This window comes from Centropristis striata, chromosome 1 (assembly GCF_030273125.1).
Source record: "Centropristis striata isolate RG_2023a ecotype Rhode Island chromosome 1, C.striata_1.0, whole genome shotgun sequence".
NCBI lineage: Eukaryota > Metazoa > Chordata > Actinopteri > Perciformes > Serranidae > Centropristis > Centropristis striata.
In genome coordinates this window covers 38,357,359-38,372,122 of record NC_081517.1, presented here as the reverse complement: position 1 = coordinate 38,372,122, position 14,764 = coordinate 38,357,359, and the positions used below count along the sequence as shown (strand labels likewise).

The 14,764-nt window shown below is 41.4% G+C and overlaps 1 protein-coding gene across 1 annotated transcript in view; it reads left to right on the top strand.

The window, feature by feature from the left end:
• The window catches only part of bnc2 (basonuclin zinc finger protein 2), a 181,780-nt gene extending 174,339 nt beyond the window's left edge, over positions 1 to 7,441 (top strand). The window contains exon 7 of the mRNA XM_059341647.1: positions 1,550 to 7,441. Within this exon, the coding sequence (XP_059197630.1) occupies positions 1,550 to 2,369 (820 nt within the window). The 3' untranslated portion in view covers positions 2,370 to 7,441. The remainder of the gene's footprint in view (positions 1 to 1,549) is intronic.
• The last annotated feature ends 7,323 nt before the right edge of the window (positions 7,442 to 14,764 follow it).

The window sequence follows — 14,764 nt, the reverse complement described above, 5'->3', positions numbered from 1 at the left end:
CTGATATACTGACCACTGATTACGGCTTCTTTCAGACTGTTTTAAAACACTCTGACCCCTCACAGCCAAGCCTCCACACATGTGTTTGACTAGACAGGGATACAGTGCCACAGACATTGAATCATGACTCCCATATTTTAGCCATAAGCTAACGCCATATGGGTGCAACTGTACTATCAAAGGATAAAAAAGAACAAAGGATTTATGTAGTCTTTTTGATCGAAGTCCCACTATATGGAAGTAGTATATTCTCTGTTTTTCACACATACACACACAAACAGACAAAAAGCGCACTCACGCAGTGACAGCCACGGCCAATCGATTTGCCACGCTCTCTCTCCTCAATGCTGACGATGCTTGAGTGGACGGGCTCCTGGTTGCCTGGTTCACAGAAAAGGGTCCCTCAAATGAATGTATTTCTACCTCTTGCAGGACAATGTCGGATAGGGAAGTAAATAATTAAAGGAAAGGGACCCTTTTTGACTGCATCAACCCTGCCACTGCTGGTAAGCTCTACTATCCATTGTGACTCCATTTTTGCCCATCCTGCTAAGGATGACCGTGTTCTTTTCTTTTTTGTTTTGTTTTACACACGTGCCCTCCCTGCATGGAAACCCCTCACATTAAAGGCACTAAGTGTTTGTACATTTTATTTGATGTAAGTGCTTACCTGATATGAGAGAAATGGGCCTTGTGTGACGCCGGTCATTAGTTGCTTAAGTTTCCTTTCTGTGTTATGCAGTTTTATTGTGACGTGTGCAGTGGGTCCTCTTTCTCTTAGTCCGACTTGGCAACTGTGAAATTGGAGGGGAAAAAAGCATTGAATTAGATTTTTCAAGCCAATTTCCCCTTGCATCCTGTAGCATGGCTTTGTTTGCTAACTAAAACCCACACTAATCGTATCTTGGCTTGAGCATGGCACTTGTTACTTAGTTTCTTTCATCAGCTGTAGCACTGTGCGATACAGTTTGCCTTGTGTTTGGGAAAAAATGCCCATCTTAATTAAATCCAGGGCTACATAAAGACATGTTCATTGAGGTGCTCGATTAAGCCACCTCCAATAGGGAATGAATGCGATAATGCTGTCAGGGCCTAGTGCTAATATGCTATCCAGTTCCCCTCGATTATCACATTACCACAGCTCGAATCAATTGATAAACTCCCATTCAATATGGTGGAGTATTTAATTGAGTCAGAGTCTATTGGATTTGAGGGCTGTGCAGTGCAGACATGCTGACAGCGGTAAACACTAGCAGGATGCTCTCTCTCTCTCTGTGCAATCTCAGAGCACTTTTCTGTGGAGAGCTGCAGGATAAATTTCTGTTTCTGTGTGACTGTCTGTGTGCCTCGACTGATAGTAACAATAAGTACATGTAGGTATTGAATGTTTGTAGCCTGGTACAATTTCACAGAAGTAAGATAATATGAAAAAAAAAATTCAAGTACAAAAACATGTATTTTAACACTGGCAATTTTATATTTGAGAGGTAATTTACATTCCTCATACACTGTCGGCGTCTGATTTACAACTATGGCTGTCTCCCCACAGGCACAGCTCCAACATCAACCTGCACCGCAAACTGCTGACCAAAGAGCTGGACGACATTGTCCTGGACCCCCAACTCCCTCCACTGCCCAAGGACCTGCGAGCCGAGTTACTGGCCAAGATCTACGCCAGGCACCACATGGGCTTCGACCCATATGCCGGGATGGGCTTCGGAGGCGCAAGCTTCCGGCCCACTGGCCTAAACCACAATGCCCGCTCCCCCACGTGCAGTGAGTATCCCCACCACCCTCTCAACCATAACCTTAAAAACAACCACACCAACGGCTTCTCCCGGGGCCAGCCAGACGACTACATGGTGCTGGACCTGAGCACCACATCCAGTGTTCAATCCAGCAGCAGTGTCCACTCCTCACATGAGTCAGACGAGGGCAGTGATGAAGGCATCCTACTGGATGACCTGGAGGGGGAGGAGGGAGAAGAGGATGAGGAGGAGGGCAACAGCGAGGGGGAGGACTGCTCCCAGCATGCCGAGGGGCGGGCTGAAGGAGGGCACGGGGATGAGACTGGAGAACTTAGAGAAGGACAGAGCGAGGGGTTGGAACCTTCCTCCTCGCCATTCCTCTTTTCGTCCACCGGGGGCAGTAATGGTGGCAGCGGTGGGATCCTGTGCAACATCTGCCATAAAATGTACAGCAACAAAGGAACCCTGCGTGTGCACTACAAGACTGTGCACCTGCGTGAGATGCACAAGTGCAAAATCCCTGGCTGCAACATGGTGTTCAGCTCTGTGCGCAGCCGCAACCGACACTCTCAGAACCCCAACCTCCATAAAAACATGCCCTTCGCTACAATAGTGGACTAAATAATGACTCGCAACTCGACCCTGCTGTCAGTCGGCCCGCTCCTCCCGTCATTCCTCATCCTTATTCCTCCTCAAATTAGCTTTTAATCCCAGCCCAGGGCCATCAAATACAAGCTAAATGCCTGTATGCCTCCTGCCCGTCCTCTGTAAGTCATTGCAAGACATTTCTATGTTCCTCTATAAAATTCATCGACTCTAAATACAGTTTATTATTGTGATCTTTGACTTTTCCTTCTTTGGAAGAACAGGATGACGCTCTTGAGCATGGAGTTTACTTTATAATAAAACTCCAGTTGTTTTGTTTTTTTCATAAACCCCTCCATCTTTCCTTTCAGACTTCTCCCCACTTTGTTTTTATGTCCGTCTCCAAAGAATCTATTCAAACTCTTATTTGTGACTTTGCCTGCAGAAATGATAGTATTGAGAAAAAAAAAAGAAAATCTTCTTGTTGTATTTGTGTAATGATAGCTTTTAAATGAACCCCTTACAAAAAGCATGACAGCTTCATTTGTAAATAATGTCTCAAGAGGCTTTTGGTGTAAAAGAATTGTGTTGATGGTTGTTTGCTTCTTTTTTCTCTCTCGTTATGGTTTTATGTTACAGTCCAGTACAATACTTCCAGCTATAGGCAAGAAAGAGGTAGCATCTTACTAGCTTGACTCATTTATGTTAGCTTCAAAGACAGACTGAGTCCTAGGAAAAAAAAGAATATCATGTGACTTGTTTTATCTACTTGTTAGATATTCAGAGGTTGCCGGCATGCTTTTTTAGGCTCCTACACTGATATCATTCTCTGTATTTCTGTTGTTTTATTTTTATTTTTTTGTCTGTTATGTTTATGAGCTTTAGTATACCAATTCAGTTTTTGCACTTTGCATCTATACAAGGGGATGTGTAATATTATTATAATGAGGACTTTTGCAATGGTGAGTTTAGGTGTTGTTCGGGGTCATTGGTGGCTACAGTGCCAAGGTGAATGATAATAACCTTCAACATACTTGTGCCAGTTTCTTTTTGCACGCGCTCAATTTCAGCTTCACAACAGAAAAACTTCTTGCCTCCCTGAACGAAAACCTGAGATCTTCCCCCATCGCGAAACAACAAATTGAGAAAGCGTTTCCAAAGCCTCAAAGTGTGACTGAATACAAACTGCTGTTTCACAAACACAAAGGAGTTAAATATTGGAAAAAGTCTCTCCTCCTCTTTGTTTTATTTCTGTATGGTTACCAGTTTTGATCATGATGATGACTTCAGAGGTTTAGTGGGGTAATCTGTGTAAAGCATGACATTATTGTGACATTGTCAAACAAAGTCATCAATGAAAAAACTCACGTTTGTTCTCACCAAAAGGCTTATTGAAATATAACTGTCCCCATAGATTTGAGGGGAAAAAAGAGAGAAAAAAGATGAAAATAGTCATTCAACTGTGACCAAAACAAAAGTGTTTGCTTAAGAAGAGCTCTTTCAGTGTGACAGTATGTACTTAAAACATGCCCCATTGGATTAATATGATGCACTTGAGTCTTAAATCTTTTGCTGTGATATTTTTCGGTATCGGTTTCCATTGCTGAGTGTCGGCTACAAATGTACTCTATGAAAAATGTTGCCATTTTCCTGGCTGTTGTTTGCAGCCATTTTTAAACATGCCCATGACTGACTTGTCTTACGGTACAAATATTTCCAGAAACTGGGCAAAGTAGCCAAGGGAAGGGGTATTTATTGGTGGGTGATGTATCTTCATGGAGATGTTTTTGTCCAGTATAAGAATATTTTTTGTAAAAAGACAAAAAATAGAGATTGTTCCTCAGTTTGACTTGTTTATCAATGTATTAGCAATGCCATGTGTTACTATACAAGGAGATCTTCTCTTACTTGACTGGTGCTACACACAGAGGGAAACATATGCAGTGTTATGTGGTGTGCTGTACAGTATTCACAACACCCTTACATCCATAACAGTGTTGAGTTCCATTTGTTTCATACTTAAGCCATTTTGCAATATAGACATGACCTATTCTGCTGGAATATTTCATGTCGGGTTTTTTTAAGACTCCACCTATATGACACATGCAGTTTTCAGTCCTCTCTTCTCCGAGATAAAGAGAGCGAGGCAGAGAGCTGAGGCTGATGGAAAGGTTGCGGAGGTGGAAGGCTGACTAGGGAGGAAAGGATGACAGCAACGATCATTAAAAATGTGCTGCTTCTCCGTTACCTGGAGGCGTCCCTGCCATTCCAGCTTCTTCTGTCTAATAACTCACTTGTCACTTCGTTACACTGCCAGGCTCCAAGGTTGCTGACAAGACTGTGACACTGACAGAAAGAGAAAAGGAAGGAAAAGAGACCAAAAAGCCCTCTGAACAATTCAATTTGACCCATTCAATTCAGCTGAATTCAATTCATCTATTCATTCTCCATGTGTGCTTTTTCTTATTCGGGGTCGCTGATAATTCAATTCCTTTTTCTCTCATTCTGTTTTTCCTCTTTGTCCGTCAGAGAGCGCAGTCATTTAACAACCGCCTTACCCATTTCTTCAACCCGCCACTCACTCAGCACCTCCACACCCCACAGCGCAGGTCCTACAGGGACACACACTAATAGTGTATGCTTAAGTTCACCGGACGGCCATGGCATAGGAAAAAGGGATGGGTAATTGCCTGTTTATCCCAAGTGAAGGGAAAATTGAGTACAGGAACCCCTGCCTTCTCCCAGGAGTGGGTTTCACTGAGGCGCTTGCTGCCTCATTCACTCATTCAATCCCCCCGGCCCTCGCTCTGGTAGAAATAAAAAAGTGCTACTCCAGGAACCCTGCTGACAGCTGTCTCTCTAACACACACCCATACAAACACACACACACATGCACACAGAGGAGAGAGGTGCACGCTCACATGCGCTTCCTACTTACAGGCCAGGAAGATGACAAGAACTAGATGACTTGTTAACCTCTAGTGATGGAGGAGACGGGGGCAGAGAAATATAGAGAGTATTCTCACCACAGGAAATGAAACTCTCCATCGAGCATTAACATTATAGCTGCTGCCACGACATAGAAAACTAATATTCCATTATGGAGAACGGTGTGAGCTAACACTGAGTCAGGCAAATGATCACGGTGAGATTTTTGCAAATATCTATGAAATACAATATATAGGCCAGAACATTTTTGCAGCACCACAACACTAAATTCAGACAATATTTTGCCTTTAACAAATATTGCACCACTTGCAATTTGAAAATTGAAGTAGTCCATATTGCAATTTCGATAAAATTCTATTTAATTGTTCATGCATTTATAATTAAATTGAGACATTTTACCTAAAGCGGACACTGTTTAATTAAGAAAATCTATTAATAAGGACAGCAAGCTCACAGATTGATTCACATTCTCACTATTACAGTAAGAGAACTGTACCCAACAAATCAAAAGTTATCTTCATATAAATGTGCTCTGCCCAAATAACCTCAGCTTCTCTGCCCTTCTTGATCTGAGAAAAACAAGTTTTCAGACTTGTTTTTTTCAGCCTCTACCACACTCTTTATGTCCTGTTCCTTGCTGTCCGATTCTCAAGCAGCCGCTGCAGTGTATGACCTCTGTCTGTGTACTTGTGGTGTGCCAGGCAGAAAACTGAATATCATAGAAGAGATTCCCTCACAACACCCTTCTCCCACCTCCTACGGGCTCCTTCTGAGTCCTCCGTGGCGCTGGCCATGCCAGCACAGCTCAGAGCTGCGAGAGGCTGGAAACAGAGCTGAGAAAAGCATGCAAACGCCAGGGAGACAGACGGAAAGAAAAGGGAGAGATGGTGGAAAGGGATTGGGCTTATAAAGTGGAGTGGCTGGAGCCTCGCGGCAGTCACTTAACAAGGCAGGGGAGAAAGAGAGGAACACAGGGAGAGGAGAGAGCAAGAGAGCAGCAGGGCAGGACTCCCCAGGAGTCATCGCCAGCTTCTTCTAGATTGCCTGCTGGAGAGCGATTGAGCCACCCCTCACATTTCCACACCCCTCTCCTTCCACTATACTCTCCTCTCCTCTGAGAAATGACCACCAATTCCCCCCTCCTCCTCTGAGAAAGCCCCCCCAATCCAATCTTTGTCTTTCTTACATCTCCAACCACATGGGCCCAGGTGCATTCTGCTACCTAGTGACCGTGGTCGTGGATCGGCAGGAACACGTCACTTAGAGAGCCTCGTTCGCCCCAGACCACTGGAGTGAATCTTTAATATTTGATCAGAGGAGCGTCAGGCATCAATTATTCTGTCATTCTACATAGCACACAGAGGTAGAAGTGGATGGCGAACGGCTGAAGCGGCTGGCCTGTTAATCACTGTCTGTTTTGTTCATGTCACAGTAAAAAAGGTGTAAAGGAGGAGGATGAGAGGTGACAACGCATGCAAACTGTCCAGTTAATGTAGCTCATGGGATTAAAATCTTTGATGGGACATCATTAGGAAATTACATAGATACTTCAGTCTCATGTGTCTCATATGTTCTAAAAAAAAATAATACCCTCATTAATTTGAACTGGAACCTGTGAAATGAATGAATTCATATAATGTTTTCCATTGTGCCAATTTACATTTTACGGTCTTAAAGTATAAATAAGCTTGAAGACGTGGTGAATTAAGATTTTTTTTTGTTTTTGTCTTTGTGTATCCAATGCATCTGTGTCTTAAAAAGCCTGTGTTATGGCACTGGCACTCGACAGCGCTGCATGGCTACATTGTCGCACTGCAAAGAACGAACCGAGCCGAGGAGCTTTGGTGTCAAAATGGTGATTTGGAAGCCTCATGAATACTGTATGTTACCTAAACAGGTGTTTCCCATTTGCAGACAGGAGGGAAAAAATGGTCCTCTTTTTAAAAAGACTCTTGTTTCTTTCTCTTCTTTCTTTCTTTTTCTTTTTTTTGCCTTTCTTGTATTTGTTTCTGTATCATAACTGTCTATGGTTTTTGCATAAAATGCATAAGGGTTTTGGGATGTAAATGGAATTTTATTCATATTTTGTCCAAATACCTCTTGTAATTTGTATCAGAATTCTTGTACAATTTTTATATTAAAGATTTATCAGTCACTGGCATTTTGTCATTGCAATTTTATTCAGATTCTTTCATTTTTTAATTTTATTAAAGTAAAGCAGCTTGGAAAAGACATCCTTCTCTATAATGTGGAGAGAATTTGCAGAGCCCCGAAACAAGGTGTCAATCAAGCCATTTTAACAAGACACTGTGATTTCAGCAGGTTTTACCGGGCTCTTAATTGCTCTATGATAAAAATCACTTGGGAAAAGGCTATCTTGACCAATTAGTGGACGATTAGATTAATAGAGTTATTAAAAGATGTACTGGCATGAGGAGAAGGTGCTGCTGGTCTTAGCAAATTAGTAAGATGGTCACTGAAGGAGGGAAACAAAGGAAATCCAGCAGCTTTGTCTGATCATATGCTGAAATTAAATTAAATGCCCTTGTGAAGGAACTATATTTAAGGGAGAAATACATACGTAATATGCTAAAAACTGGCTTCAGTTTTTACAATAGTTAAGAAAAAGCACAGAATATGCAGAAAAATAGGAATAAAAAAGCCTTTTCACACCTCTATGATAGCTTTGAGCACTAGCAAAATCAGTATTTTCATGTACAACTCCACATGAAATGAAGAATATTTACATCTATGAATATTAACATCAGTCAATGAGAAAAACTGCCTGACAACAGGACATCACGGTGACACTGAAGACGCGAATTGACAACGACAATGGACAAATGCAGGGTCGTTTTGCAGAAGCGACTTGTGCTGACATCATTTGCTGTGACTGGGGGTCAAATTACAAATTGATATGAGCTCCAGCAGGGATGTCATGTTTGCTCTGGTAACCAACAGGAACATAATGCCTCCTCCCTCCCCTCTGTGAAAGTGAAGGAGTGACACAGGCCTTATTGACCTTGAATTAGACACCATTCCTCTTTGTCACACACCAGTTCCTTGATCCGCTGTCATTGTTGATAACTGCACAACAAACACACACACATACACACACAAGATTTCAGAATAATAGCGCTGGATGGTATTGATTATATGCAGGGTTAGTAAACGATCCTCCCCCCACTTTCACAGATCCTGAGCCACCCATCTTAAACACACACACACACACACACACACACACACACTGTTCCTCAGCGACAACCTCCCACTAGGGATGTGGTGGGCGCTGTCCGCCGCTGAGCTGACCTCCCTCGCTACATAACGGAGCGTGTTTCTGACGGCGGCAGGCCATCGATTGGCCTGACAAACAAGCTGGCCCTCGGCTGACCTTTGAGAAGCAGAGCTCTTTGCTGTGGGAGAACACATACAGACAAACAGACCGAGAGAGAGACAACCAGGGCGAGCTTTGTTGTGTCTGAACTGGAAAGGGTGCTGCCAGCAGGAGAGGGGGCAGCGTGGAGAGGTTGACAGGGCAAAGATGTCCATCAGTCCATCTGTTTCTGACCTCAGGGCCAATGCATTGAAGAATCACTGTCTATCAATGATATGCTGTGTTTGAATGTTGTGTTTGAAATGTTGTTTTCCAACCACTTAAGGAATTTGTGATAAAATATCAACTGATTGAAACGTGAAATATTTTCTGCTGCTATGGGTCTCTCAATCAAAAAAGGTGGATTATTGCAGTTTGTTTCCACCTGGTTAAATACCTTCAGGCCCTGAATTCAGCATTTTTTAATTGAAAAATTAGTGTTTTTATAATGTCATTTTGCTCAGCTTATTTCTCTGGCCGAACTGCCCGTAAAAGTTTACTAATGTCCAAAACAACTACAACAACTTTCATGTTAAAAATCTGTGTTTGTCTGATGCTGTTTTGCACGCTGGAGGAGTTGCTGGAGCCAAGCTGCTGCTAACATTGTTCAGATTGTTTTTCTGATAACTTCAGATCCTAAAATCCTTTATCTGGTTAAAATAGAAAGTTAAGAATCTCCAAGATCTTAAAATTGTTATGTAAAAATTGCAGATTAAAACTTGGGAAAAAAAAAAAAAAGACATTTTCTGGCAGACAACTGAAGGGATATGCCATGGACGGACACTGAATTATAGATTTATCTGGGTTTGAACACTGCTTGAAACATTTTGGATAATGTAAGTAGACAACTCAACAATTAGTTGTTTTTCAATTTCAATGCAGAAATGTTACTTATTATACTTGTATGTATGATTGACTTACGATAAGATAGCAGACTGGTAATTCAAGCACTGTAAACCTGTGCAGTCCAGTCCGTCACAGACAAAAAAGACAAATCACTACTTCACATTCACCTTCACGTTTACAGGCAAGTACAGTATATAGGACACATAAATAGGACACATACTCTCTTCTCCAGCCACAAGCAGCAGCAGTGAAACCCTAGCGACTGAGACAAAAAGATTACAGAGGTTATTTAAAAAAATGAAAAAATGAAAGACAGTAGTCTTTCACAAGGAAGCCGACGCTGTCAGAAATCCATCCAGTTCCATCACAGAGAACATGCAAATGCCATGCAATAGGGAGGTGAGGAAGAATCAAGCTGAAAAGTAGCAGTGTTAACTGCTCAAGACACTATAACACACCACCCTATAACACTTTATTATTACACACACACACACACACACACACACACACAGTGTCTATTCTGTTATTAGTTAATCATTTTTATGAGAATCCTGCACATTCAGAAGCACCATCGGTGTGAAAAATCAGCAGACTGAATCTACAGATATTAGCTAATGCTGTTAACTAAAGACAACAGACTCACTGTCCATCTCAGACTCAGCATCTGCAGATTGATACTGTTCTGGCATTACTCTCTCTGCTGGTTAAAAGAGGCTTGGCAGTACCAACCATGTCTGATATGAAAAACAAGATTTCTCCAGTAAACCATTTTAGAGTCCAGAACTTCTCTGAAATACAAGAATATAATATAATATAATATAATATAATATAATATAATATTTCAGCCTGCTGCTTAATTCCCAGTGTCTATGTGATTCTTAATGCAAATTAGAGCTTTTTTATATACCACCCAAAGGCTGGACACACAAACATAGTTGATAAGTTTCTTCAGCAACACTTCACCTTGTTTTCATCTAGAAGCCATATCAATAGTAAATATCAGTCAGCGAAGGACATATGATGTAGTGGCCAGAGTAATATAAAGCAGACAGTATTGCATCACTCTGCACTGCTTCACCGTGTGAATCTCTCAAGGATCCTGAACATCAGTATGTGTTGCTGTATATGAAATTGTCAGTGAAAACAGATAGGTGAGTATGTGCAGGTCATAAAGATACAGAAGTCTATACAGTCAAATAGGACCATAGCAAATAATTATTTCTTTCATCAATTAGTCTGACAATTGTGTTTTAGATTGTTTGGTACATAATGTGTCATAAAATAGTGGAAAATGTAATGAAATGATAAAGATATTCAGTTTAATATATTATACAATAGAGAAAAGCAGGAAATCTCCATATTTAAGAGGCGTAAAACAGCATTTTCTGCCAATTTTTGCATTAAAAAAAGATTTGATTAATCGATTCTCAACACAATTTTTTTCTTTTCAACTAATTTATTAGTCGACTAATCATTGCAGCCCTATAGTCAAATATACTCAAATCCTATATATACTCAAAAAATGTGATTTCTGGTTTTTGTTTCTTTCAACATGTTGAATTTTTCTCCAAAAACGTTCTCACACTCCAGCCACCATTGTCAGTGCGCTGACAGCAGAAATCAATTTTCATTAATTGATTGTAATTGCACATTAAAATTAGAGGGTAAATTACAGGATTTTAAGGGGAAAGAGCAGAAAAGATTTTATATCTCTCTGCTTTATCTCAAAGCTGCTGAATTTAAATATCCACATTCAATTTAACAATGAACAGAGACATTTCTTTGAACTTTCTGAAGGGTGCAATACATAATTATACTGAAGGAGACTGGATGACTGTAAGCAGCAGCACTTATAAATGTTAGTGCATTGCTGAGGAAATGTGGGATTAAAGGGAATAAAATAGATGGTCACTCCTGAATTCTTATAAAAACTCATCTGTGGTAACATGAGCCTTGGCTGGGATGGACCGCATACACGTATAAGACTTTTTACTGGGCCTTATTGATTTGGTTCTACACCAGTGAGGCCTGCAATGCTGGCTAATGCTATTGACGAGCCATCAGTCTTGTCCAGAAGTGTGGAGGCATGCAGCTCTTTTTCCAAGACCAACCAAGGAAGGAGAGAGGAAGAGGAGAAAGAAAGAGAGGGGAAAAACATCAATGGACAGTGATGGAGAGTGGGGAGGAGGGCGAAGATGCAAGCACAGCAGACAGACTCAGACCCCTGTCCATGGTTTGGGAACACTAAATTAGAAAAAAGACAAAAGGGATGAGAGAGGGAGAAACTGTAAACAGCCGCATCGATCCAACTAGTGTTGGGCAAATCAAACCATTACAGCCAGAGTCTCATGCCCCAGAGTTGAGGGAGATAGTGTGAATATCTATACACTGCCCTAGTGAAGAGAAAAGTTTGCACCAGCACACACTGGATCTCTTTCAGAATTGTTGGACTTACTAACTCTTTAGTTGGCTTCACCCGCTAAATAACAAGGTGGAAGTGCAGCGAGACAGGAAGGGGTTAACTCAGAAGAGGGTGGAAGGGAGGATGAAAAAAGCCCTCTGGCAACCCAGGGACAGAGGGAACGCTGAACTCATCACAAACCCCTCTCCTGGCGTCCGCCAGCACATAATGACCCCAACAAGACGGGAATCCCTTTTAATTAAAGTGAAGGGAGATCAGTTAAGCAGATGGTTGCCGACAAATATTAGGGGAAATAGAATGTTTAATGGTCTGTGCACTTATCGCAGGCTATTTTCCACACCCAGCCCCAAACTGATAAACAGGACAGAGCCTTGTTAATCAACCTTACAACCTTTAAAGCCCAAGATAAGAGAATAATTCGGGATCTTTGTAAATTAGCTTGAGATGTGGCTAAGACTCTGGCCCCTTGCGTACACAGGGCCAGACTGTCGAGGAGGGAGAAGAATTTCTATCAGTGTAATAGCCTTGCGCCATGGTGAAGAAGTTTGGGGGGAAAAGTACTTTTTCTAGGGGATAAAGATATTTTTTTCCGGTGTTTTCCTGAGTTTTTATTCCCCTCGTGGTTTGACCCTCTTGCCACCACCCTACTGCGCTCTTATCAGTGACACAAGAGAGTCACCCGCCTCCGTGGAAATAATCTAAACAGAGAGGCGGGGAATCAGCAGCCCGAGCCGGTGGCCTGTGTGAGCAGGTTAACGGGCCCTCACCCCTCTAAGTCAGACACAGGTGGGGGTGGCCTGTGTTTATTTTGCAGATGATGGATTGGAGAGGAAGGGATTATCGACAACAGTAGCTGCCCGGTGAGAACAGCAGCAGGTACTATTTTTCTATAAAAAGCCTTACAGGAAAAGTTTTACTTTAGATAGCATATAGCAGCTATTTCAAAACGTATGTGACTGAAGGCTCATTTTATACTATAATTCCATCATCATACATTAACCATGGTTTGAATTTTTTTATTTCTTGTGAGGCGAAATGCTAGTCATTTAAACAAAAAAAATGTAATCAGGCCCAGAACACCTGCAAAATCACTGCAACCTATTAACCTTTTTAAATAAACTGACAAAATTACATAAATTGGTCAAAGATGGGAAAATGGCGCAGATTCCTTTTTCATCGGCTTGTTTACAGTATGTGATGAAATAGTAAAATTTAACCCAAGCAGCAACCTCTGGGGCTGAAAAATGAAGCAAAAGACTGCAGTTCCTTGAATGGCCACTTGGGGCCAGCTCCAAAAGCAATCCCCATAGACATCCACGTTAAAATGCCCAACTTTACTGCAGAAATAAACATGTTTACACACTGGTGCTAAAAAAACGTTTTGGTCTCCAAAGATAATTTCCTCTTTAATGACAAGTTTTTTTTTATATAACTCACCCATTTATTCATATTAAGGCTTAAAGTTTTGCATAACTTACTGTGTGGCCATTTTGAGTGACAGACAGGTGCTATCACAGGTGTTGTGTACTGCAGCATATTTTCATAAAACCAAAGAAATTTTTATAACAAAATGTGACAGATGTATTCTAAGAACTGTATAAAAATGTCTGTATGTCAATGACAAAAACATCACACCTTTTTGATCTCATCTATAAATGTGCCTTGTGAATTTATGTTCAAGTGATGAAAAGAAATCTTCCACTTCTTACTTAAAATCTTACTGCTGGTCTACAAAGCTCTGAATGGTCTCGGACCAAATTACATGCTTGATCTGCTCCCTCTCTATGAAGCATCCAGACCCCTTAGGTCATCTGGAACTGGCTTGTTGCGTGTCCCAAAAACAAGAACTAAGCGGGGTGAGGCAGCTTTCAGTTATTATGCTCCTCACCTGTGGAACAAACTACCTGTAGATCTGAGGTCTGCCCAAACGGTCAGCTCCTTTAAATCAGGACTAAAAACACTATTGTTTACTGAAGCGTACTCTTAACTTTAACACTTATCTGCTCTACTCTACTGCCCTTACTTTTTAACTACACAATGTTTGACTTGTGCTTTTTATTATTTTATCTCTTTTTTTTTTTTTTATCCTGCTGTATCTTCCCTGTTTTAATTGACTGTTTTTATTGTTTTCAATTGTGTCTTGCTGTTTTTAATGTGTATGTAAAGCACTTTGAATTACCTTGTGTTGAATTGTGCTATACAAATAAACTTGCCTTGCCTTGCCTTCTTGGTTTTCCACAGAAATTACTGTTCTTGTTTTCCTATAATGTTTGATGATGTCAACAATAAAATGCAAAACCCAGCAATGAACTTCAACATTGACATTCAACTTGTGCTGTCCTCCTGTGTTGTAGACTTTTTGCCAATGCAGATTTCCCATCTTGTATATTTTACCTTTTCTTAAATGAAAAACACATTGGCTGAACTCAGCTCCACCTCTTCCTACCTCTTCCCACCCCCATCTGTTTTTTTAAATCACACAGCTGAACCATACTTCATTTAGCAGAGCATTTCAGATGTGTTTTTTTTTTCACCAGTTAAGCTTTGTTGCTGTTCTAAGCTCTGTTGTTTCCTTCCTGGCCCCTTGGAAAAGGGACACCGGATTGAAGGTAATTACATAGAGAAATGCAGACATTTATCAGCGCTTGTGGTTTGGGACCTTAAATGGTCCTGCTGACAATTTTCCCTTACAGTAGGCCACTGTGGAGCTGGCAGGTTCTGTTCGGAGCCCCAACACTGGGCTTGAAGGCTCAGAGTGCTGCCATATGTTGGACCTCGCTGGTGCCAGCAGCAAATGTGCTGAACAACGCGACTCAAACCATGAACTCCGTGCCTTGGCAG